The 21,420-nt window shown below is 68.0% G+C and overlaps 3 protein-coding genes across 4 annotated transcripts in view; all 3 read left to right on the forward strand.

Moving 5' to 3' along the window:
• The first annotated feature begins 2,503 nt into the window (after positions 1-2,503).
• SYT8 (synaptotagmin 8) lies at positions 2,504-5,016 on the forward strand. 2 transcript variants are annotated; one of them, XM_047774076.1, is made up of 8 exons: positions 2,504-3,021; positions 3,127-3,293; positions 3,581-3,679; positions 3,804-3,971; positions 4,045-4,212; positions 4,294-4,399; positions 4,495-4,628; positions 4,727-5,016. In XM_047774076.1, exons 1-8 carry the CDS (start codon positions 2,928-2,930, stop codon positions 4,958-4,960), a joined length of 1,170 nt encoding a protein of 389 aa, XP_047630032.1. In that variant the 5' UTR covers positions 2,504-2,927; the 3' UTR covers positions 4,961-5,016. The 2 variants fall into 2 exon arrangements, with proteins under 2 accessions (XP_047630032.1, XP_047630031.1); XM_047774075.1 differs by having other exon boundaries at positions 2,870-3,293.
• Positions 5,017-6,343: 1,327 nt separating this feature from the next.
• Positions 6,344-8,745, forward strand: TNNI2 (troponin I2, fast skeletal type). The gene is made up of 8 exons (XM_047774077.1): positions 6,344-6,423; positions 7,022-7,051; positions 7,249-7,255; positions 7,713-7,754; positions 7,834-7,962; positions 8,050-8,139; positions 8,237-8,413; positions 8,555-8,745. Exons 2-8 carry the CDS (start codon positions 7,044-7,046, stop codon positions 8,648-8,650), a joined length of 549 nt encoding a protein of 182 aa, XP_047630033.1. The 5' UTR covers positions 6,344-6,423; positions 7,022-7,043; the 3' UTR covers positions 8,651-8,745.
• Positions 8,746-15,819: 7,074 nt separating this feature from the next.
• The window catches only part of LSP1 (lymphocyte specific protein 1), a 34,464-nt gene continuing 28,863 nt past the window's right edge, over positions 15,820-21,420 (forward strand). The window contains exons 1-2 of the mRNA XM_047774923.1: positions 15,820-15,872; positions 16,838-17,077. Coding sequence (XP_047630879.1) covers positions 15,835-15,872; positions 16,838-17,077 — 278 coding nt within the window. The 5' untranslated portion in view covers positions 15,820-15,834. The remainder of the gene's footprint in view (positions 15,873-16,837; positions 17,078-21,420) is intronic.

Here is a 21,420-nt window from a genome sequence, read left to right on the forward strand (position 1 = left end):
CATCAGGTGAGAGAGTGTGGCACCTGGGGGCTGCCACTCCTTCCCTGGGGGGATCTTGCTTTTTCGGGGGGAGGCCCAGAGAAACCCTGGCCCATCGAAGCATAGAAAGTTCCAGTTCAACCACAGGTGGGAGGGGTCCATTAGTCTGGCTTTCAGGGCCGCCTGTCCCCCTGGCTGACAGGGAAGGCCTGTCCCCCAGGAGCGCTGGCATTCTGACTGGGGTGGGGCGGGGGCGCACAGAGTGGAATCCAGCACCACTGCCCGCAGTTCTGAGGGCTGGGAGTGACCAGGGAGGGCTTCCTGGAGGAGGTGGGGCTCACCCAGGTCTCGAAGGCCCAGTAGGATGGGAATGGGGTCGGGGAGGGCCCGGAGGAGGGGAGCAGGGCTTGGCAGTGCAGGATGTGGTGAGAAGGAGGTGTCCTGCCCGGAAGGAGGGAGACGGGAGCAGCAAGGCCGGGAGGGGGCCCCGGGGAGGCGGCGGGGCCCAGGACTCCATTTAGGAAGGACGCCTGTCCCCTTTTGCTGGGAAAACAGCCTTAGCACCTGGAGAGGGTTTTCCTCAGCTGGGCCACAGAGGGAGGCGCCTGGAGGGACTTCCCGCCTTCTGAGAGGTGGGCAGAGGTCCCGCCCAGGGGCAGCCGGGCTTCCAGAGGCATGGCATAGGGGCAGGGAGAACCGGGCAGTCCGCACAGGCCTGGACGGCCGCCCCTGGGCCACCTGCCCACCTGGGGCTCCTGCCAGCTTTGCCCAGGCACCCTGGGCCCAGGGCGGAGACGCCTAGCTGGGGCCAGTGGGGGAGATGGCGCCACCTGGTGGCTGTGTGCCAGCCGGGACCCTCACCACCACCAGACCACCGTCCTGAGGGGCCCCGTCGCGGTCGCGGATGGTTGGTGTGCTGGGGACCCGGGACCTCTCAGGCCAGCTTCCAGGCACCCCTGTGCTTCTGGGCTCAACCAGGCTGACCCAGGAACCTGCCAGGCCAGCAGCACCCAGTCCCTGTGACGTGACGCTCATCCTACGCCCGGCAAAATCCCAGATGAAGAGGCCAACGAAGCAGGGGTGTGGGGAGAGGCCCGCGCAGGCACCCACGCACAGTCACAGGCGCGTGCGCACGAGCAGGATTGCACACACACGCGCGCGCGCACACACGCACACAGGTGGAAATTCTACGCTGACCGCTGATCCCGCCCTTTCAACCATAAACGTCTCCAAGGAAGCTGTTTTAATTCCAGAACCCTCGGAGGCTCTGACAGTCAATGATTTTAAGTCCCACACGGGAGCCAGGCCTCTCTGAATTTGCCCCCAAACCCGTGCTGCTCCAGGGACCCCGACGGACCCTCAGCTCTCCGGCCAGCCTGTGCCATCAGCTGCCACCAGGGGCGCTCGGCCAGCCACGTGGGCCGCCCCGCTGACCTGGAAGTGACCTTGGGAGGTCGTGGAGGCAGGAGAGCGGGCCGGGGTCAGAGGGGGTGTAAGGCCTGTGAGGGTCCCCTGAGCAGCCCTACCTCCATTTCTGGGGGGTCTCACCCAGCAACTCGCCGCCCAGGACCAGCTCCGTAACTGGCGGGGCCCGTGCGGAAACCAAGCAGCCTCTTGTTCCAACGTGGTTAGAATTTCAAGTCGGCAGCGGCGGGCACTAGGAAGCAAGCAGGGCCCTTCCTCCTGAGCACGGGGTCCGGTGTACGGCTGCCTCCAAGTCCCTTCCTCGGGGTGTGTCTCCCCAGGCCTGGCCTCTGCCTCGCTGCCAGCCTCAGACCTCTCATTGGTCTGTGACCTCGTAGGGACACCAGGGTAGGGGTGGGGGGACAGAGCAGGGCCTGGGAGGCAGAGCCCTCGGGGCCTGGACACCCACTTGGAGCCGTGGCCCTCCTTGGAGCCGGTTGGGTAGCTGGGAGCGGGACTCTGAAACCTGTGCCTTGTGGGGGGCATCTCTGAGATCATTGGGGGGCTCCCTCCTCTCCCTCCCCATGCTCGGCACCTGCATGGGCAGGGGTGCAGAGTGAGGGGAGACGGCTTGGACGCCTGATTATTCCTGGAGGGGGTGGGCTGGATCGAGACACAGGGGAGCCCCAGGTTTGCAGGAACCGTGACTCCTGCTGCCGATGCTCCCAGGAGGTCGGGAGGCCAGCAGGGGCTGAGCCAGAGACTGCACGTGGGCCTGGGGTCCCAGGGTGGTGGACCCCCGGGGCCCTGCTGTGGGAGGGACGAGCCAGCCTCCTCGGGCCCCAGGCAGGTGGGCTGAGCGGGGCCCACCCTCCCTCCCACGAGCCGGGAAGCGAGAAGTGTGGCGAGGCAGGTAGGCAGGACTGTTCTGTTTGCCAAGAACGTTCCGGCCGCTCCCAGCCACACCCTCCCCCTGCGGGCCCCCACCGCGACCTCCTCCTCCACACCGGGAAGGTGCCTTCAGCCCCGACTTGCCCAGGCGAGCTCCCACGGGCCGCCACCCCCAACTCCCCGCCCGCCCACCCCCCCATGACCCCAGCAGACCCCCCCCCATCCCCAAACTCCCTGGTCCCTCCGGGCCCGGGACCCACAGGTGTATACCTGATCCACGTGTGTCACTGGCAAACCATGGTGTGCCCAAGGTCAGGGGCAGGGTTGAGACTCCAGCAGCGACCCCCAGGAGGGCCCAGGGGTGGGGGGAGGCCAGGTGGGAGGGGCTTCCTGGAGGAGGAGGCCCTGTGGTGAGGACCAAGGGAGGGCTGGACCCGCTCGGCTGTGCAGGGGCTGGGGTAGGGGGCCAGCGCCCAGCCTCACCTTGGCTCCGCTCAGAACCCTCGCCCCCGGCCACCCCAGGCTGCCTCCTGGTTCCGGCAAACCCAGAGCTGCTGCTGGGCAGGTGGGATGGTGGGCAGGGGCCCCCGGGGCCGGCCTCACCAGCGACCTGGCCACCCCGGCCATTTGTTCCAAGCCAGCAGGGCAGGGAGATGGGGCCCCCCCCAGCACCCCCCAGCGCCCCAGCCCCGGCGGGCACCACGGCTGTACCCGGGCTCATTCCAGACCTCGTTGCCCGGATCCCCTGTGAGTCTCGGGACCTCCAGGAGGTGCGTGGGGCTGGCCCGGCCGGTGGGAGGCAGCTGCTGCCCCCAGATGCCGCTCAGGCCTGTCTCTTCGCCCCGCCCCCAGGGCCCCGCTGGGCACTGGTTGCCACCGCCGTAGTGGTTGGGGTCCTCATTATTTCCTGCCTGCTCTGTGTCATCTGCTGCTGCCACCGCGGCCGCCACAGGAAGAAGCCCAGAGACAAGGAGGCCGTGGGCCTAGGCAGTGCCCGTGGCACCACCACCACGCACCTGGTGAGAAGCAGGCACGCAGCTCAAGCTCCAGGCTTGGGGGAGCGCTCATCCGCAGGAAGGGGGGGGCCATGGACAAAGGTGGGGGAGGGCCAGGCCACGGGAACCACAGAGGTTCTGGAGGAGGGCGGTGGTGGGAGAGGGAGAGCGGGGGACTAGAGCCTGGCCAAGGGCGCGGGCCCTCTGGCCGCCTGGCCTGGAGGTCTGACCCACCCTGGACCCGCTGCCGGGGCTCGGATGGGGGCACGGTCCCAGCAGCGCCTGTCACCAGCCCCTGCCATGCCACCCAGGTGCAGCCCGATGTGGAGGACCTGGAGGCTGACTCCGGGGGTGCCCAGCAGTGGGGGCGCCTGCTGCTGTCCCTGGCGTATGACTTCAGAAGCCAGGAGGTGAGGGACCCGCTGGCAGACCTGGGGCGGGGGGCGGGGTGGGTGAAGGGCGGGTTGCTGGGTGGAGTGGGGCAGAATGCTGACTGGGGAGGGGCCCCTGGCTGAACCCACCCCTGGCTCCTAGATCAGGGTGGGCCTCAAGCAGGCAGCAGACCTAAGGGCTGGGGACAGAGGCGGCACGGCAGACCCCTACGCCCGCGTCAGCCTCTGCCCCCCCGCTGGGCACACGCACGAGACAAAGGTGCACCGTGGCACACGCTGCCCTGTGTTCGACGAGACCTGCTCCTTCCACGTGAGTCTGGGCCGGGCGGCAGGCTGAGGGGGTGGCGGACGGTGGGGCTCTGGGCCTCACGCTCTCCCTGCAGCTGCCGCCGGCGGAGCTGCCGCGGACCAGCCTGCAGGTGCAGGTGCTGCACTCCCGGCGCGTCTCCCCGCCCGAGCCGCTGGGCGCGCTCAGCCTGCCGCTGGGCACCGTGGACCTGCAGCACGTCCTGGAGCTCTGGCACCCGCTGGGCCCACCCAGCGCCCCCGAGGTGAGGATCGGATTGATGGCGGGCCTCAGCTGTGCCCCACCCGCTGTGCTGGGGAAGCTGAGGCCCCTCTCCCTCCTGCAGCCCGAGCAGACGGGCGACCTGTGCGTCTCACTCCGGTACGTGCCCGGCTCCGGCCGGCTGACCGTGGTGGTGCTGGAGGCCCGAGGCCTGAGCCCGGGGCTGGCAGGTGAGAGCCAGGCCGGCCCCTCCACGGGGCCAGAGGGGAGCCTGGGCTCGGGCCTCAGACCCAGACCGCCCTCTGGTCTCCCCCGCTTTGCCCAGAGCCCTTCGTGAAGGTCCAGCTTGTGCTGAATCAGAGGAAGTGGAAGAAGAGGAAGACGTCGCCCAGGAAAGGGACGGCCGCCCCTTACTTCAACGAGGCCTTTACCTTCCTCGTGCCCTTCAGCCAGATCCAGGTGGGCTGCCTGGAGGAGGGGGACAGTGGGCCCGGGCTCAGGGCCAACCTGACTGCTGTCCTTCTCCCCCCCACCGCACCCTGCCTGCCTCTACCCAGAGCGTGGATCTGGTGCTGGCCGTCTGGGCCCGGGGCCCTCAGTTCCGGGCCGAGCCCGTGGGCAAGGTTCTGCTGGGCGCCCGGGCCTCTGGTCAGCCCTTACAGCACTGGGCAGACATGCTGGCCCACGCCCGGCGACCCATTGCCCAGTGGCACCGCCTGCGTCCGGCCAGGGAGGTGGACCGGGCCTTGGCCTTGCAGCCCCGCCTGCGCCTGCCCCTGCCAGGCTCCTGAAAGCAGTGTCCTCGAGGGTGCAGGCCGCCCCGGGGACCACACAATAAACGCCTTCTCCCGCCTCTGCTGTGTGTCCTTCCTGAGCCTGAGGACACAGTAGGGTCAGGGGCTCCACCACCACGTCCCGGACCCCTCCAAGGACAAGGAGGGGGGGTCTCCCCTCCAGACTCAGCCAGGCCCTGCGGCCTCTGACCAGTGCCTGACCCTGAGTGAGGGTGAAGGGGCCCCTTCGGGCCCACTGGGGACGGCACTGGGAGATGGGGAGCCCTCCCTGGCTGCGGGGGCTGGGGGCCCATGGGATGGCCCCACGCAGACATGTTGGGCAACGGGGAGACATCTGGGGGCGGTGACAGTGTTGGAGGGGACCTCAGCCCCAAGGACCACCCCAGCCCCCTGCCAGGCCCTGAAAGCCTCGGGCTGAGGCCTCCCCTGCTCGAGCAGCAGGGGGCAGTAGATGCCTTCCGAAGCCGCCCCAGGCCTTTGGGGGCTCAGCCTGGCCCGGAAAGCGGCGCTAATCCCCGCACATCTGGCCGGCTCCTGCTCTCCCTGACCCTCCCCACGCTGAGAGGCCAGCGGGGCTGGGGCCGCGCGCCCCCGGCTCCGAGGGTGCCAGGCCCTGGTGGGGTCTCCATGCCTCCGCTGGGTGGGGGGCCTGGCCGGGGGCGAAGGCCCAGGCCCCAGGCCCCTCGGGTCAGGGAGAGGTTCCCAGGTGGGTGGTGCCGAAGTCCGAAATCTGGGGGTTGAAAGACACATTCCAGGCCGTGCAGGGAACTGGCCTGCAGGCAGGGCGTTCCAGGCAAGGCAGCACGTCCCTCCGTCCCGGGGCCCCCAGCCTGCTCCCCAGCAAGAAGCAGGGACCACGCCCGCGGAGGGCAGGCGGCCCCCACCCCAGAGACCCTGGCTGCTGCCACAGGCACCAGAAGCTGCGTTTGGGGGTCCCGACTTGTCCCAGTCCAGCTTGGAGCTGGCCAAGCTAAAGAGGCCAGTGAGCACGGAGAGGGGCTGTTGTCCCCAGGGGGCCCTGGGCCCTGGGGAAGCTGACCACGGCGGGGACCTGAGGCAGGGCAGGTGGGGCTGGGCTGCAGTGACCCCTCGGCTGACCTGAGCTGCGCACTGTGGCCGGCGAGGCTGGCACACTGTCCTCAGGCCTCTCACAAGAACAAGGGCAGCATCTCGAAGTCGTCACTGAGCCCTAAATAGAGCCACCCAACCTCGGCCCCCCCACCCCCCGTCCCCAAGACTCCTTGGCCTGGACGGCAGCACGCGGACGCGGCTGGGCCGGGCAGGCAGCCTGGGCAGGTGGGCAGGTCCCTGTGCCCCCATTGGTCTGAAGAGGGCTCCATGCCCTTTCTGAGCGGGGGCCCAGCCTGGGGGAGGCCATTTATATCCCTCCCCTGGGCCCACCAGCCCAGCTTGCCGCTGCCGGCCTAACCTCAGCCCCAGTGCTGCTGCCCAGACGCGAGGTGAGGTGGCCCTGCCAGCCGAGGCCAGGGACAGGCGCTGCTCAAGCAAGCTCACAGGAGGGCTTCCCAGGGCTGGGGGGCCGGAGGCGGGGGCCGCAGCCTCTCGGGGGGCTTCCACAGAGAGGGAGCGGGGGCGGGGGGTGTGAGAGAGAGAAGCATTGGAGGCGGGCCAGGGTGGCCAGGGGTTCTGGGCAGCACCCCGACGGCCAGGCCTCACCTCTGGGACATGGGAGGGGATCTTACGGGTCAAGGGACCCCAGGCCCAACTGGGGAACCGTTTCTTGTGTGCACTGGGGCCAGAAGCTGAAGGAGCAGAGCTAAAAATAACTGGTGGCTTTGGCGGCCACCTGCGCTGGCCGGACCCACCCTCCCTTGGGGACAGCTGCAGCCCCCCCCAGGCCCGCCTGGGACATATTGGGAACACTTTCTCCTCTTACTCCCCCCCCCCGGGGGGGATTCCAAGACACAGCCCTCCAAGGAGGTGGGGGGGCGGGGCTGCAGGGGGCGGGGTTCGTGTGAGGGCCGAAGCCTCTGGACAGCTGGGGTCCAGGGAAGGCGGGGCAAGGGCCCTAACAGCCCTGACCTTTCTCTCCCACAGGCTCTAAGTCCAGGAGCTCAAGATGGGGGAGTAAGTGCAGCCCCCCAGCCCGGTGCCCTCGCCCCGCTCCGGCCCGCGCCCCTCCCCTGCCCCGCCCTCTCTGGGCAAGGGGCTCTGCATCCCCACCCTGGCCATTGCCCGCCCGCCCACCCCGTCCATCACACAGCCCCACAGCATGGCCCTAACTTCTCTTCTCTCTCCTCCCCCCACCTGCCCTCCTGGGACAGTGAGGAGGTGAGTACCTGCCCCGGGGTGGGACTTCGAAGGGATGGCACCCCCCCCACACATCAGGACAGGTTGGAGCTTCAAGGCAGCCCTCCCTTCCCCGTAAAAGGGCACCCCCCCCCAGAGGAAGTGTCTGCTCCATGTGGTGGCGCGGCACAGGGGAAGTGCCGCCCGGCCCCGTCACCGGGAAGTGGCTTCTTCTTTCTGATGGCTGCATCCCCTCCCCCACCTCCTGGGCCCTGCCAGCACTCCCCCCCCCCCAACTGCCTCTGAGGCACAGCCACACCTACTCCACCTAACCTGAAGGGACACCCGGGCAGAGGGTCACTGTGTTGCTCCATGTCCGGGCCCCAGCCTCCCCACCAGGCCCAGTGGACCCCGGACTGGGCGGGCACGAGCCAGACAGGATGCAGGATGCTGGCAGCCCGGCCAGCCCTGACTCTGTCTCCTCTCCCCTGCCCTGCAGAAGCGCCACAGGGCCATCACGGCCCGCAGACAGCACCTGAAGGTGGGTGCGGGCCTGGGTTGGGGGCGCCGAGGGGGCCGAGGGCCTGCTGCAGCCCCTCACCACCTGCCTCCCCACCCAGAGCGTCATGCTCCAGATCGCGGCCACGGAGCTGGAGAAGGAGTTGGGCCGCCGGGAGTCGGAGAAGCAGAACTACCTGTCTGAGCACTGCCCCCCGCTGCACCTGCCCGGCTCCATGTCGGAGGTCCAGGTACCCAGGGAGGGCGGGCGGGGTCAGGGTGGAGGGAGGCCCAAGGGTGGGGCCGGCCCCCCGCCCACCCACGGCCCCCACCCCCAGGAGCTCTGCAAACAGCTGCACGCCAAGATCGACGCGGCGGAGGAGGAGAAGTACGACATGGAGATCAAGGTCCAGAAAAGCACCAAGGAGGTGAGCGGTCGCGCGGGGACGGGGGCGGGGGCGGGGGGACGCGCCCCCCCACGGGGGCTGGCTTCCGAGCCTCCCCGCCCCTCGCCCACGTCCGCAGCTGGAGGACATGAACCAGAAGCTGTTCGACCTGAGAGGCAAGTTCAAGAGGCCCCCGCTGAGAAGGGTGCGGATGTCGGCCGATGCCATGCTCAAGGCGCTGCTGGGCTCCAAGCACAAAGTGTGCATGGACCTGCGGGCCAACCTGAAGCAGGTCAAGAAGGAGGACACGGAGAAGGTAGGCCAGGCTCGGGACCCGTCGGCAGGGACCCTAGCCCGGGGGCGGCAGAGGCGGCGGGGGGGGGGGGGGTGTTGGGCTCGTCCCCGGGAGGGGTCTGGGGAGCGGGCGCTGAGCCCTGTGCCCGTGCGCGCGCGGCAGGAGCGGGACCTGCGCGACGTGGGCGACTGGAGGAAGAACATCGAAGAGAAGTCGGGCATGGAGGGCCGCAAGAAGATGTTCGAGACGGAGTCCTAGGCCCCCGGGGCCCCGGCCGCCCGCGCTCCCGGCAGCCGCGCGCCCCCTGGAGGCCGCTCGGCCTCGTGGTCAATAAAGGCTTCCCATCCCCAGGACTGCTGCGTCTGGCCTGGTCCTCTCTGCCCACGGGCCGTCTGCGGGGGGCCCCTGAGCCCTGAGTCGGTGCTGAGAAGCCGGGGTGGGCTCCGAGGAATTTCGGCTGGGCCCGAGGGCCGCGTCCAGGCCGGGGAACCCTCCTCCCCCACTCGCCCCCCCCCCGGGGGGCGGGGGGCCTGCTTGGCGACATCGGGCAGACCCCACAGGCCAGACACAGGTGGCCCAGGTCCTGTCCGAGATGCTTCTCCAGACGACCATTGGTCCACTGTCGCTGTCATCGCAAAGGTCCCGGAGCCTGTCCTTGTGGCATAAGTCAAGGGAGGAGCCTATGTGGGCAGCCCCCCACCCCAGCCTTCCTCCCAGGCTGCTCCTCCTGAGACCCCAGCCTCCCGCAGGGCACGTGGGGACCGTCCTGGGTCAGATGGCCTTCCCAGCAGCTGGAGCCCCCGACGCAGGCGTACGCTGGGCTGGGGCCTGTGCTCCTGCCAGAGACACCACAGGCCAATCGGCTCCAGGCTGGGCCCAGTGGGGGCGGCAGCGGCGGCGGCCGGGGGGGGGGCTCTTCTTTCTGCCCAGCCCTTGCCTACCTCACACACCAAGGGACGATGTCCCCATCAGGCCCAGACGTGACTGTCATGGCAACGCCGCACCAGCCTCCTCCGTGAGGGATGATGCTCAGGTCCGGCGCTCAGGTCTTTGGTGGGGAGCCGGGATGCTGGGCCATGGCCGTAACGGAGTGGCCATCTAGCCTACCCTTGCCCTGTGGAGGTCCCATCGATTGATGTGCCAGGGCCGGAGATGCGGCGAGCAGCTGCCTTCAGCCTTGAGCCTCAAGGGACAGGCGTCAGCCTGCCCGGCTGGCCTTCACGAGTACGGCTCCCCACCCCTGCTCCAGCCCAGGCACCGGGCGCAGGCCACCCTGCAGCTTGGGGCCCCCGGCCTGGTGCCTGGGCTGCCCTTCCCACTCCCGTAGGCGGGTGTAGGGCCCGGGTCATCCCTGCGGAGCTCCGAGCAGGCCGGGCGGGCAGTGGATTCAAGGGGTGGGTTTTGGCGCCCACAGTGCAGAGAGATGGAAGCGGTACCCTCCTTGGACCTGGCAAAAGGGATGGGGCAGCTGGGCTGGGGCCGTGCCCACCAGGAGAGGGGCCGTGAATCCATCCTGGGGGCCGGCCGCAGGGCTGGGCTCCCACAGCAGGATGCAACTGTGGGCAGGGAAACGCAAGGAAACGTCCAGCACAAACTCCCAACGGTGACTCCCGGGCGTGGCGGCCAAGCAGGGGCAGAGGGGGCGGGAGCACCAAAGGGGAGGCAGGTTGGGGATGTTGTAATTCTTGGGGGGGGGACAATGGGTTTACGGGTGCCCTTGTCACATTTTCCAGTGAATGAATGAAGAAAGAGAACCCTGCAAACCAACCAGGCCAGCACACGTCCAAACAGCGCCACACCCCTCTGCCCCTGTCCTGGTGGGCCACGCCGCTCCACTCAGCTGCAGGGAGGGCCAAACGGGGCAATCCCGGGCAACAAGCCTGTAGTGCAGCATCCAACACCTGCATGCTGAGGGTGCTGCGTTCTCTAGAAAGATCTCTACAGGGCGGGGAATGGGCAAGGCCGGAAGGAACAAGAGCAGCCACTGCCACCTCCTGGGAGGGCAGGCGATGGTGACAAGATTCAGGAGGCAGAGCCCCCAGGACTTGGTGGACAGGGAGACCCCGGCTTAGGCTGAGAGGGGAGGAGGGTGCGCGGTGCTCGGGGAGGAGACCGGAGCCGGTGAGGGGCTGGCTTTGCATAAGACTTGGGAGCGGGGGAACACGGCAGTTTCTAGGCATGGCAGGCTGGGTGCAGGGGTCTGGGCTGGAGATGGGGTCTGGGGGTCATCAGAAGCAAGGCGGCGTCCCTGACAGTGGGGGGAGGGGAAGACAGCAACTTCCGGTGGACCCCTGACGGCAGGGGGTGGGGAGCAAAGGCGCAGGGGACGTGGCCCACCCTGCTGCGGTGGCAGGCGAGGCTGGTGGGAGAGCACCTGCCTGGTGCGGGGTGAGTGTGGCTTCCGGCCCGCAGCCCCCTCCCCGCCGTGCCCCTGCGAGGTCAGGCAGCAAGGGGTGTGCCGCGGCCCGGGCCTTGGTCCCTGACCCAGTCCTCTAGGAAGGGACCAGGGCTCCGAGTGCAAAGGCAGCAGGGGCAGAGGTAGCTCGGACCGTCTCGGTGAGCCAGAGGCAAGGGGCAGGATGAAACAAAAGCAAGGAAACCCCAGGGAGCTGGTCACAAGGACACAGGAGGCCAGCCGGATGACAGGGGCGTTTCGTAGTCACCGGCCTGAGGTTAGTGTCTGCACCGCGGTCAGGGAAGGGGGGGACGGCTCCTGTTTTAGGAGGGACACCAGGGGGTCTTTAGGAGCAGGCCTGGGGCGGGGGGGGGGGGGGGGAAGACGGACAGACAGCGTCATGGATGTGCAGATGCTCTTTGCATAATCTTGAAACTTTTCTGTAAGTTCGAAATTATTTCCCCGCAGTTAAACTTTTCTTTAAATGTCAAAACAAAACACTCTTATGCAACCACAAAACAGAAGAAGCAAAATCAACAGAGATGACACGCCCAGACTCCCAGACGTGGAGATGTGGGCAGAGGGAGCCCAGAGAGCTCAGCGACCCGGCGGGGGTGGGGACTGAGGGCCAAGGAAGCAGCTTGACTGTGGGGGGGCGGGGGACCCAAAGAGGGTCTCGGGTGGGTTCTGGATGCTGGTCTCCAGCTGCGTTAGGGGAGTGCCTGGGCCAAGGAGTGGGTACAGGGCGCCGCACTGCCTGCTCCATTTGGAAGTGGGCGGGGCTGCGAGGACCACAGTGGGGTGTGGTCCTGCATTGCCGGCAACTGTGGGACAGCCCCCCCCCATGTGGCCCAGGGGAAGCCAGAGCGACCCGGGCACTTTTCCTCTGCAAGTGTCCACGTGTGCCCCTGCCCAGTGCCCCACTCTCTCTCCAGCTTGGCCCTTGACAGCCTGCCCGCAGCTGTCCCCTTGCTCCCCAAGCTCCATCTGGGCCCAGACTGCTTCTGCTTCAACAATAAGCCACAGGCATCCCTGTCACCCTCCTCCCCGACGGCCACTCACTCCTCCTCCAGGCACAGATTGCCGGCGGCTGGGCCTCGGCTTACCTGACTACAAAATGGGTGTGTGTGTGTGTGTGTGTGTGTGTGTGTGTGTGTGTGTGTACCTGCCTCGCAGGATGGACAGCTGAGCAGGGGCTCTGGCACCCCTGGGAGTGGGCCCGGCTGTCCCCAGCCTCTCAGGCACCCCACAGCCGACTGGGCACCAGCCCCGGAAGCATCCTCCTGCCTATCCCCAGGCCACCTCCCCCAGCACCCTCTTGGGAGCTTCCCCTGCTTCCTGGGCCTGCCCCCTGGCTCCTGAAGATTCCGGGCTCAGCTCACTGCAGTTGCCCCTGCCAGGGAGACAGAGCCGGGCGCAGACAGGGCCCAGCCCACCCCGCTGTCTGCCACCACTCCCGGACCACCCTTCTCTGCTCCCCTGTCTCTTCCTCGCTCACCTGTCCCCCTGGGGCTCCCGGAATCCACCCGTGTCCCTGGGCTCCCACCTCGCCTGCCTCGGCATGTGCTCAGGGCGGCTGCTCCCCGCTTCCCCGGTGGTCCACTCTGGGGTCCCGGTCCCCGCCCCGTCCCCGCGTCTGCGCCCCACCCTGCCCCGCCTCGCCCCGCCTCCTTTGCTGATCCTCCGGCTCCCAGGCCAGGGTCCCAGTCCCAGCTCACCCGATGGGGAAGCAAGCACCTGGCTCCATGTGCGGCCCCCTCAGGGCCAAGCCAAAGCCCGATGGCGCCGGCACGTGCACGCGGCGTGATCCAGCGGAAGCTGCGCACAGGCGCAGGTCGGGGTCCGAGGCTGAGGCCGGGGCCCGTCCACCGTCTCCCTCCACCGCGTCTGCCGCCGGAGCACCCAGGCTGGCTCCCCTCACGCCCCAGACCTCCTGCTTTGTGTCCGCGCTTGCGGATGCCACCCTTGGACCCCCAGCGCTTCCTGGGGACCCCGACTTCTCGCTCCCTGGTCTTTGCACCTCGCGGTGGCGGGAACCGGCTGGCTTCCCACCCTACCGCCTCCCTGGTCCTCCTGGGCACACAGTCTGAGCACAGGTGAGGCTGTGGACCCCGCTCCCCCAGCCTCCCTCAGGGTCTCCCTGTCGTCCCCGCCCCGCGCTGCCAGCCGGGACTCCACTGTCCCTCCGCGCCCCGTGGCCCCGACTGGGCTGAGGACAAAGTTTCCTTGCGCAAAGGCCCCGAGGTGCTGCTTGTGTGTTCCTTCCCTGAGCAGCGCCATCCTTGTATCAGTGGCCGGGACACCCGCCAAAAAGCGACCCAGATGGGGCGGCTCAAACAACGGGTTCATTTGTCCTGGAGGCTGGGGTCCGAGCCCCAGGGGCGGGCAGGGCTGGCCCCTCCCGAGGCCTCTCTCCTGGGCGTGTGGACGGCCGTCGGGCCCCCGTGTCCTCGCAGGGCCGTCCCTCTGTGCGTGGCTGTGTCCGACCTCTTCCTCTAAGGACCCCCGTTATATAGGATTGGGGTCCCACCCCGGTGACCTCATCTTGATCATCTGCAAAGTTGCTCTTCCTTTTTGTTTCGGCCACGCCAGCAACATGCAGAATTCCCGGGCCAGGGGCCCAGCCTGCGCCACAGCAGGGACAATGCTGGGCCTTTAGTCCACTGAGCCACCAGGGAACTCCAGAGAGCCTATTTCTTAATGAGGTCGCAGAACCTGGGAATTGGTGGGGACACCACGCGGCCGTGGCCCCGCGCCCTCTCCAGGCTGCTCCGTCGTTATCTTCAGACCCTCAGCGTTTCCCTCCTGGGTCCTCCAGGTGCCCTCGTCCTCTGTCTGCCTTTCCCAACCTACAGGGACCCCGGCTAGCCCCCAGATCGCTCCGCGTTCCAACCCTTGGCCACCCACCCTCTTCCCGCTGCCTGCCGGTCTCAGGCCTCTGCTGGCCGACGGGAACCCTCAGTGCCACAGCCCTTCGGACAGGCCTCTCCTCCGGCCTGGCCTCTTGGTGCCCTGTTCCTGACTCCTCCCACTCTCTCCCACCCCACCCCCAGCATCCGGTCACCCAGTGTCGCTCAAGGCTGGGGTCCCGACACCACTCTCCCTGTTGAGGCCACCTGTCCTTGGACCCAGCTGCCCCTGGACTGTCCGCCTTAATGTCCTACAGGCAGCCCAGAGTCCGTGTGTCTCTTTTCCCTCTGTCCCCGTCTGCCTTGCGCAGACCTCCTTGCAGCGCCCCAGGCCTGCGCCCCCCAGCTCTGACCCCAGGGCTGGAAGCGCCCGGCCGTCCTCCCGCAGAGCTTTCTTCGTCCTGGCCTCCGGCCAGCTCGTTGCTCCCTCGGTCCTTCGCTGTGTCGCTGGACGTGGCACCGGGCCTGGGCCCAAGGCGGGGATGAAGTCGTCTCCGCCCTCCCAAGGGCCGCCCTGAAGTTCAAGTGACAGAGGCCAAGGGTGTGTGCCTGCTTCCTGGGGGAGCTCTGGGTGCCCCCGAGGAAGGCCCTGCTCTGCTCCAGCTGCTGCCCAGCGGGGCACAGGGGCCCTCGCCGTGCCCTGCGCAGCTGGATGGGTGCTGGCTCTCCCAGCGATGCCTCAGGCTTGGCCCATGCCTGCTGGTCCAGGCCGACTGGAGGGAGAGGCGGGGCCCTGTGAGACAGGCGGGGCCGGGGGGCGTTGTTTGTTTCTCAGGTGTAAGAGTCTTTGGGTCGCAGGTTAAATTGGGGCAGGCGGCGGCGGGGAGGCTGGAGATGGCAGCGAGACGGCCCTGGGGTCTGGGGAGAACCGAACATCAGCTCAGGCACTGGAACTTGGCAGAGGGGGGATGGGGCCAGACCGAGAGAGGACGATTCCTCTGAGAAGCGGTGGGTGAGGATGAGGAGGGGAGCCCCGGGGTGACCATGAGAGCTGCATCTGAGCTCCCTGGGGCCCTCGGGTGCCCTGGAGCTCCCTGGGGTGTGGCCGCCACATGCTGCCATCTGTGCTCTTGGAGAACAGGTATCCCCCAACTCTTTGGCTCTTTGCAGGACCCACAGCAGGAGGGAGGGTTTCAGGGTCACGGGGCAGCCACAGCAAAGCCCCACAGACGGCCCCGTTGGAACAGCCGCTGCTCAGGCCTCACGGCCCTGGAGGCCGGAAGTGGGCCCAGGTGTCGCGGGAGGGAGAGGCCGCTCCGGGCCCCTCCCCCAGCTTCTGGTGGTTTCCTGGGGATCTTTGGTTTGCAGAAGCACCGCCCCATCTTGCCTCCATCCTCTCGCGGCGTCTCCCGCACGCACGTCTGTCTCCAGATTTCCCCTTTTCATAAGCGCGGCAGTCACGCCGTCCCAGGGTCCACCCAACGGCCCCGTCTCCCCTCGGTACTTCTGCCTCGACCCCTGTTTCCAAATAAGGTCGCGTTCTGAGGTGATGGGACAGCCTGTGCGTTTGGGGAACACAGTTCACTCATAACAGGAGGGGCCAGGGGTTTCTGGGCCTCGGAGGATATGACGATGGGCCCGGGGAGAGAGGCGCGGCTTCGAGCCCGGGATCAGGTGGGCGTCTGCAGGGCTCAGGAGGAGAGCGGAAAGGTGCTTGGCCGGGCGGGCTAGGCCTTCAAGGCCTGTCCAGGGCCTCGGAGTTTACCCTTCAGGCAGAGCCTGCTCTGCGGGCCTGGAAGGCCCCACACCTGGCTTCATTCCGGTCCCACTGACTCCCTCTTGGAACTCCTAATAGCTTCTGAACCAGAGGTCCCCAACTTTCGTCTTACACTGGGCCTCACCCGTGGGGCGGGGGCACCCAGGCCACCCAGCCCCTGCCTGTTCTCCCCCACCCCGTGAGGCCCCGGAACTTCCCAGCTGTGATGCTGGGCTGACCTCAGCCAAAGCCAGAGGACGGTCCTGGACGGCAGGTAGACCCAGGTCGCACCTGCTGACCGGGTGCCTGGAGATGCCGGCCCTGCCCGGCTGGACGTCCAACCCCATGTCCGAGCTGGCCAGCAGGTGGCCCGAGGAAGCGTAGAAGGGGCAGCAAACCCGAGCTCACGGGACAAGGCCCGAGGGGCCCCTCTGCGGCCTGGATGCAGCCTGGCCTGGCCGTCCAAGCTTCTCCTGCAGGGTGAGCCGAAGGCTCCTTGGTGCCTGTGGTCAGGGAAGAGGGGCTTGTCACCTCCCAGGTCGGCTTGTCCCCAGGTGGGGCTCACCCTGATGGACAAACTGCCCTGGGCCTCAGGGCCTCCTTCCGGGTGGCCTCAGGCCCACCGCGGGCCAGGGCTTGGCAGGCTGGCCGGCCGCCCCCTTCCCTGCTCATGTGCCTGGGGATTAACCTGCATCTTGCTACTTCCACGGCTGCCCCCAGCTTGAATTAAGGGTGACAACTCAGGGCCCCCAGCTTTGGGTTCTGGCCCCCCCAAAGGCCCATCACCCCTTCCCGATTTCCCAGCCCCTGGTCCGGCCGCTCCCAGAGTGGGGGGCCACGAAGCACAGAAATGGCCTCCATCTGTCCCCCATCCTGCTGGTGCCTCCTGGGAAGCCCCTGGGCCCCTGCCCTCCAGAGCCTGGTGACCAACCACCCGTGTGGTCAGTTCTGAGCTGCTTGAGCATGGCAGGGGGCAGGGGGCGGGGGGTGGCAAAGTCGAGGGACAGAGGAAAGGCCAGGGACCCCAACAGTTGCAAAGAGTAAAGAGAGCGCTAAGCATGGAGGTGAGGCCTGCAGATGGGGGGCTGCTCATGCTGGGCCCCAGAAATCGCCCAGAGAGCAGGGACCTGCGAGGGGGGCTGGGTACCCGCCCACCGCCTGGGGGGCCCTCCCAGAACACCGCCACTGGGGAGGCCGCCGTGCTTAATGCTGAGGCTACGGGGCCAGGACAGTGTCCTGTGCTTGGGGCTCTACCTGCTTCCCACGGGTGGACTCTGAGGCTGGGGCCACAGGGACCCTGGAGGAGCGTGGGGGGGCTCGCGGTGCGGGTCCCCCAACCCTGCCTCTGTAAGGTCCCTCTCTGCCCTCCAGGCCCCTGCGACTTGCCTAATGCTTCCTGATGGCTGGTTTTTTGGTTGTTTTTTTTTTTCCCTCTCCTGTTGCAGCAACAGATTAGAGAACAACACCCCAGCCCAAGCCCCAAGATGGTCCAAACGTCAACCTGCTGCGGAAGGGGGAAGTGAAACCTGCTGGGGGTGGGGCCCCGGCCCGCCGCCCCAGGAAGCGCCGCGAGCCGCAGTGCACACGCACGGCCGAGACCCGCCGGACGCCGAGCCCATGGCGGAGGCGCCGAGCCACCCCGACTCCGAGGAGCAGCAGGAGCTGCTGGTGGAAGAAGGCTCAGGGTAAGGCCCTCGGCCAGGCCTCGGGCGGGCCGCCTTCTGCCTCGGTCTCTGTAATTACCCCGGGGGCGGGGGAGGGATGTGCAAACCAGAGGTCCCTCGACGGCACCCCAGGGGCTCGGGGGAGGCGCACAGGCTGCAGGGCCCCGTCCTGGCACCCTGTCTCACCCCAGGCCGGGGAGAGGTCTCCTCTGTCTGCCCCTGCATCTGGGCCTCCCTGGGAGAGGCCGGGCTCCCCACCAGCTAGTGGGGTGCACACCCAGGACAAAGAGGCCGGGACGCCTGGTAGGGAGCCCCGGGGAAGAGGCCAGGCCTTGGGCGGACAGGGCTGAGGCTGGGGAAGCCTGGCCAAGAGCGGACCCGTGGCCTCGGGACCCTCAAAGCCTGTGCTTGAGGCCCAGCTGGCCCCTCCCCCAGGCTGCCCTCCCAGCGGTGAGGGCGGAGGCCGAGGATGCGGGCAGGCGCGCAGCACGGGCGGGCACAGCTGGTCGGCTGCGGGACGCGAGTGGACATCAGCTGAGACCATGTGCGGGTGGCCAGTGAAAAGGGTCACCTGTGTGGCCACGGCCAGAGCTGGGCAGAGAAACTGTGTGAGCCAGGCCTCCTCGGGAAGCCTCTGTGAGCCTGTGCAGCGGCAGAGGGACAGGTCTCTGGCTGGAGGAAGGGCTGGCGATGGGCAGGTGCCCAGGCTGAGCCTCGCCCTGGGCGGAGCTGGACTTGGGGATGGACAGATGTCGTGACAGGGATGAGGAGCCCTCTGGAGAGAGAGGCCGCGGGCCCCGGAGCAGGACGGGGGCGCTGCTGCCCAGGCGATGGAAGGGAAGCAGCGGGGGCCCCAAGACCGGAGGGAGGTGTGAGACACCCACAGGATGGAGACGGGCCACCCAGGGCCGACTCCCACCTGCCCCAGAGCTGCTGCTGGGGGAGGGGGGACGCACCAGGACCCCCGCCTGAGCGGCCATGTGGGGAGGGCTCCGCACAGCCTCGGAGTTGACTTGAAAAGGGGATTCTGACCCCAGCTCTTCTGCCGGAGGTCCTTGACTCTGTGATGTCTAGGCGAAGGATGCAGGTGCCTGCGGGGGTGTGTGTGTGTGTGTGTGTGTACGTGTGTGTGCCTCTGTGTGTGCACGTGTGTGTGCCTGTGTGTGTGTGCTGTGTGTGTCCCTGTGTGCATGGCTCTGTGTGCCTGTGTCCCTGCGTGTGTGCTGTGTGTGTGCCTGCGTGCGTGTGAGAGGCCCTCTTCTTGCTGTATCCCCTGTGGGGCGCTGGTGTGGGGGATGCAGGGCTGAGTGCCGGGGACGGGGAGGCCGGGCAGCGGCCGGGCAGTTGGGGTTTGGTTGGGCTCAAGCTGAGTGTGCCCCCTAAGGGTTGTCGGGGGCTGAGTGGGAGGGAGGGCGGCGCGGCCGGGCTGTGGGCCCCGAGGAGGTGGCCTCGTCCTCCCAGGCAGGCAGGTCACTTCAAGTGCAGCAGGTGACTGGGCCACAGCTGTGTCCTTGCTCAGAAATGGCTCCTCACGTCAGCGCCGTCTGAGCCCTGGGCCCCTCCAGTCATTTCCTGCCCATAATAGGGCACGACTTGAGGAGCCTGGCCAGGCCTTCCCCTGCCTTGGCCGCATCCTTGCCCCCACCCCTACCAGCTGTCGCACATGCCCAGGAGACAGAGCAGGCGGTGGCGGGCACGGCCACCAGCCCAGGTCCAGGCGGGTGGCTGGTGCCTGTCCTGGGGGCTCGGGCTGCACCTGCAGGGTGTGTTTGGAGCTTGCCTGGAGAGCTGGCCAGATGCACCCCCGGCCCCTGGAGCCTGGGGCCTCCCCCCTACACCCCGACCTCACCCCCCGGTGCGGGGCGCGGCACTGACCTTTCAGAATGAAACTGAGACCCAGGGCGGGCAGGGTTCTCGTTTCACAAGGTGACTAAGGGAAGTGGGGGATTTCCTGGGTAGAAAGCGGGGGGAGACATCCCCGATGCCCAGGCAGGGACCTGCGGCCTGGGAAGTCCCACCTGGGGCCCCCAAGACGGCCAGGAATGAGCAGGGTCTGCTGGGGCTGGCTTGGAGCCCAGGACACCCACCCCAGCCCTGGGCATGCTGCCCCGGGGCGGGAGGGGGGCGGACGCATCAGGGTCTCTGGACCCAGGGCAGGCTGTGCCCCTCCACCTGGCCAGGTGGGCCAGCCCCTCAGACTGCCCCAGGCTCTCGGATGCCCCCAGGCACCCTGACCCCTCCCCCCCCCAGAGCCATGCTGGGTCTTCCCTGCATTTGTACCATATGCAGAAATCTTGCTGCCACCTGCAGACAGGCTGGCCAGAGGCCCGGCCTCCCCAGCCGCAGCCCAGCCCCTCCCTGCTGGGCCAGGACCCCCTCTCTCCGCGAAGCTGCCCGACCACCTCCTCCCATGCGTGGACCATTCCCCACAGAGCAGCCAACGCCCCGCCCCAGGACGGCCAGGCTGACCTCGCCTCCCCCCAGGGTCTGGCTTTCCCAGCTCTTCCCAGTTCTGGAAGGTGCCAGAATCATTGCAGACTCCTCACAGGTCCTTCCTCCACCGACCTGGCTGCCCCACCCCTTTCCCAGGCTACCCCCCTCCCGGGTGGCCACTCCCCAGCCCCCTTTGCTGCTGCCACTGGAGCCCTAGTCCTCTCCTCCCCACCTGGGGGTTGGGGGGGACCTGGGCCGCGGGGCCCCGGGTGACCCTGACTGGGGTGGGACCAGGTGCCCACCAGGCAGGCCCAGGCCCCTGTTCCAGGTGACGCTGCCTCCATCACTGCTCGTATGTGGAGCTAAGGGCAGGGCAGGGACAGCTTGCAGGGCCACCCCGAGCAGGGTCCCTTCCTGGGCCGTCTGTCCCTGCAGGCTCTCTCGGCCTTGCCCTCTAGCTCCAGGAACTTCGAGAGAGGCCACAGGTCCCCGTGGGCTGCGGGCAGCTGGCAGCTGGAGGCAGGGACGGAGCCGGCCCAGAGACCTGGACACCCTGGGAAACGTCCTCTTCCCGTCCCGCTGAGGGTGCCACGGGCGCCAGGAGCCTGGGATGGGAGGGGCAAAACCCTCAGGTTGGACCCCCCCCATGCAGCCAGGCACCCGGTGGCCCTCCTGGCCTCTTGTTCTCTGGCAGCGCCAGCACCACCTGGTGCAGCCGGGCATGCGGCCCTGGAGCTGTGGGCAGTGCCCAAGTCCACTCAGGAGGGTGAGCCAGGCAAAACCATGCAGCAGGCTGATGGGGCGGAGGGGTTGGGGCCACACCCTGGGGTTCCTTCCCCAGCCCTGCATGGGGTCCAGGCCCGGACGTGGCAGTCAGAGCCAGGTCAGGCCTCTGGACGCCCAGGTGGGCCTCATCTCCCCTCCCTCAGGTCGGGGGTCTCGGGCGCCCGGAAATGTCCCCGGGAGAGGAGGCGCTCAGCTCAGGCCAGATGATGGATGCCTTCCTCCTGCGCCTCCTCCTGCCCCCGCCATCTGGACCCGTTGCAGCCCCCCGCGGGGGAGGGGAGGTGGCTGCGGGGGGGCCCCCCCTGCTCACTAGGGAGGGAAGCAGAAACCCTTCCCTGCGTCCCCACCCCCTTCCCTTCCGGGTCCCCATCTGCCTCCTCATAAAACAGTCCTGGAGCATAAAACGGGCAGGAGAGGAGGGTCTTGGGGCCGGAACGGGTGGGCCCCAGGCAGGGTGGCACTGTGGGTGGGGGCAGTGCTGCCTGCTCCTCCCCGGAGCCCCAGCCTGCCTCTGCCTCGGCATCCCTCAGAGGGTGCCTGAGCAACAGGCAGAGACCAGAGGGGCCGGCAAGGGTGGGGCGGGGTGTCGCCTTTGTTCTCCTGGCTCTGAGTGCAGGGGAGGAGGCGTCGGGCACCGAGTCCAGGGCATGAGCGTGTGGCTGCTGCACCTGCCACACCTGGCCTAGTGCTCCTGGGGCGACTCTGCCTGGCCCGAGGCCTTGGCACTCTGTGGGCACCGTCACGGGCGCTCAGCGCCCAGGCCTCATGCCAGCCGCTTCAGACCAGGGTTCTCGTGGCTCAGTCTGAGGCAGGTGCCTCCAAGGGCAGACGCGTAAGGGCCAAACTTGCTGGAGGCTGCTGGCTTTGGGCCTGGGGCTTCCTCTCCCTGCTTCCCAGCAAGGGCTCTCTTTGGGGAGCACAGGCCCCTGGGGACCCTGCAAGGACTCTGGGTGGCTGGGCTGCCCCTTACAGGCACTCAGTAACCCCATGCACCACTGCTCTCTGAGGTCTCCCTGAAGGGGAAGAATGCCCTTCTCGAGGCTCCCCCCCCCGCCAAATGGGGCAAAGATCAGAAGACGTGCCTAGGGACTGTCCCCAGAGCAGAAATGGGACTCGGCCTGGCCAGCATGAGCTGGTCCCCCCAT

This window comes from Phacochoerus africanus, chromosome 4, assembly GCF_016906955.1.
Source record: "Phacochoerus africanus isolate WHEZ1 chromosome 4, ROS_Pafr_v1, whole genome shotgun sequence".
Taxonomy (NCBI): domain Eukaryota; kingdom Metazoa; phylum Chordata; class Mammalia; order Artiodactyla; family Suidae; genus Phacochoerus; species Phacochoerus africanus.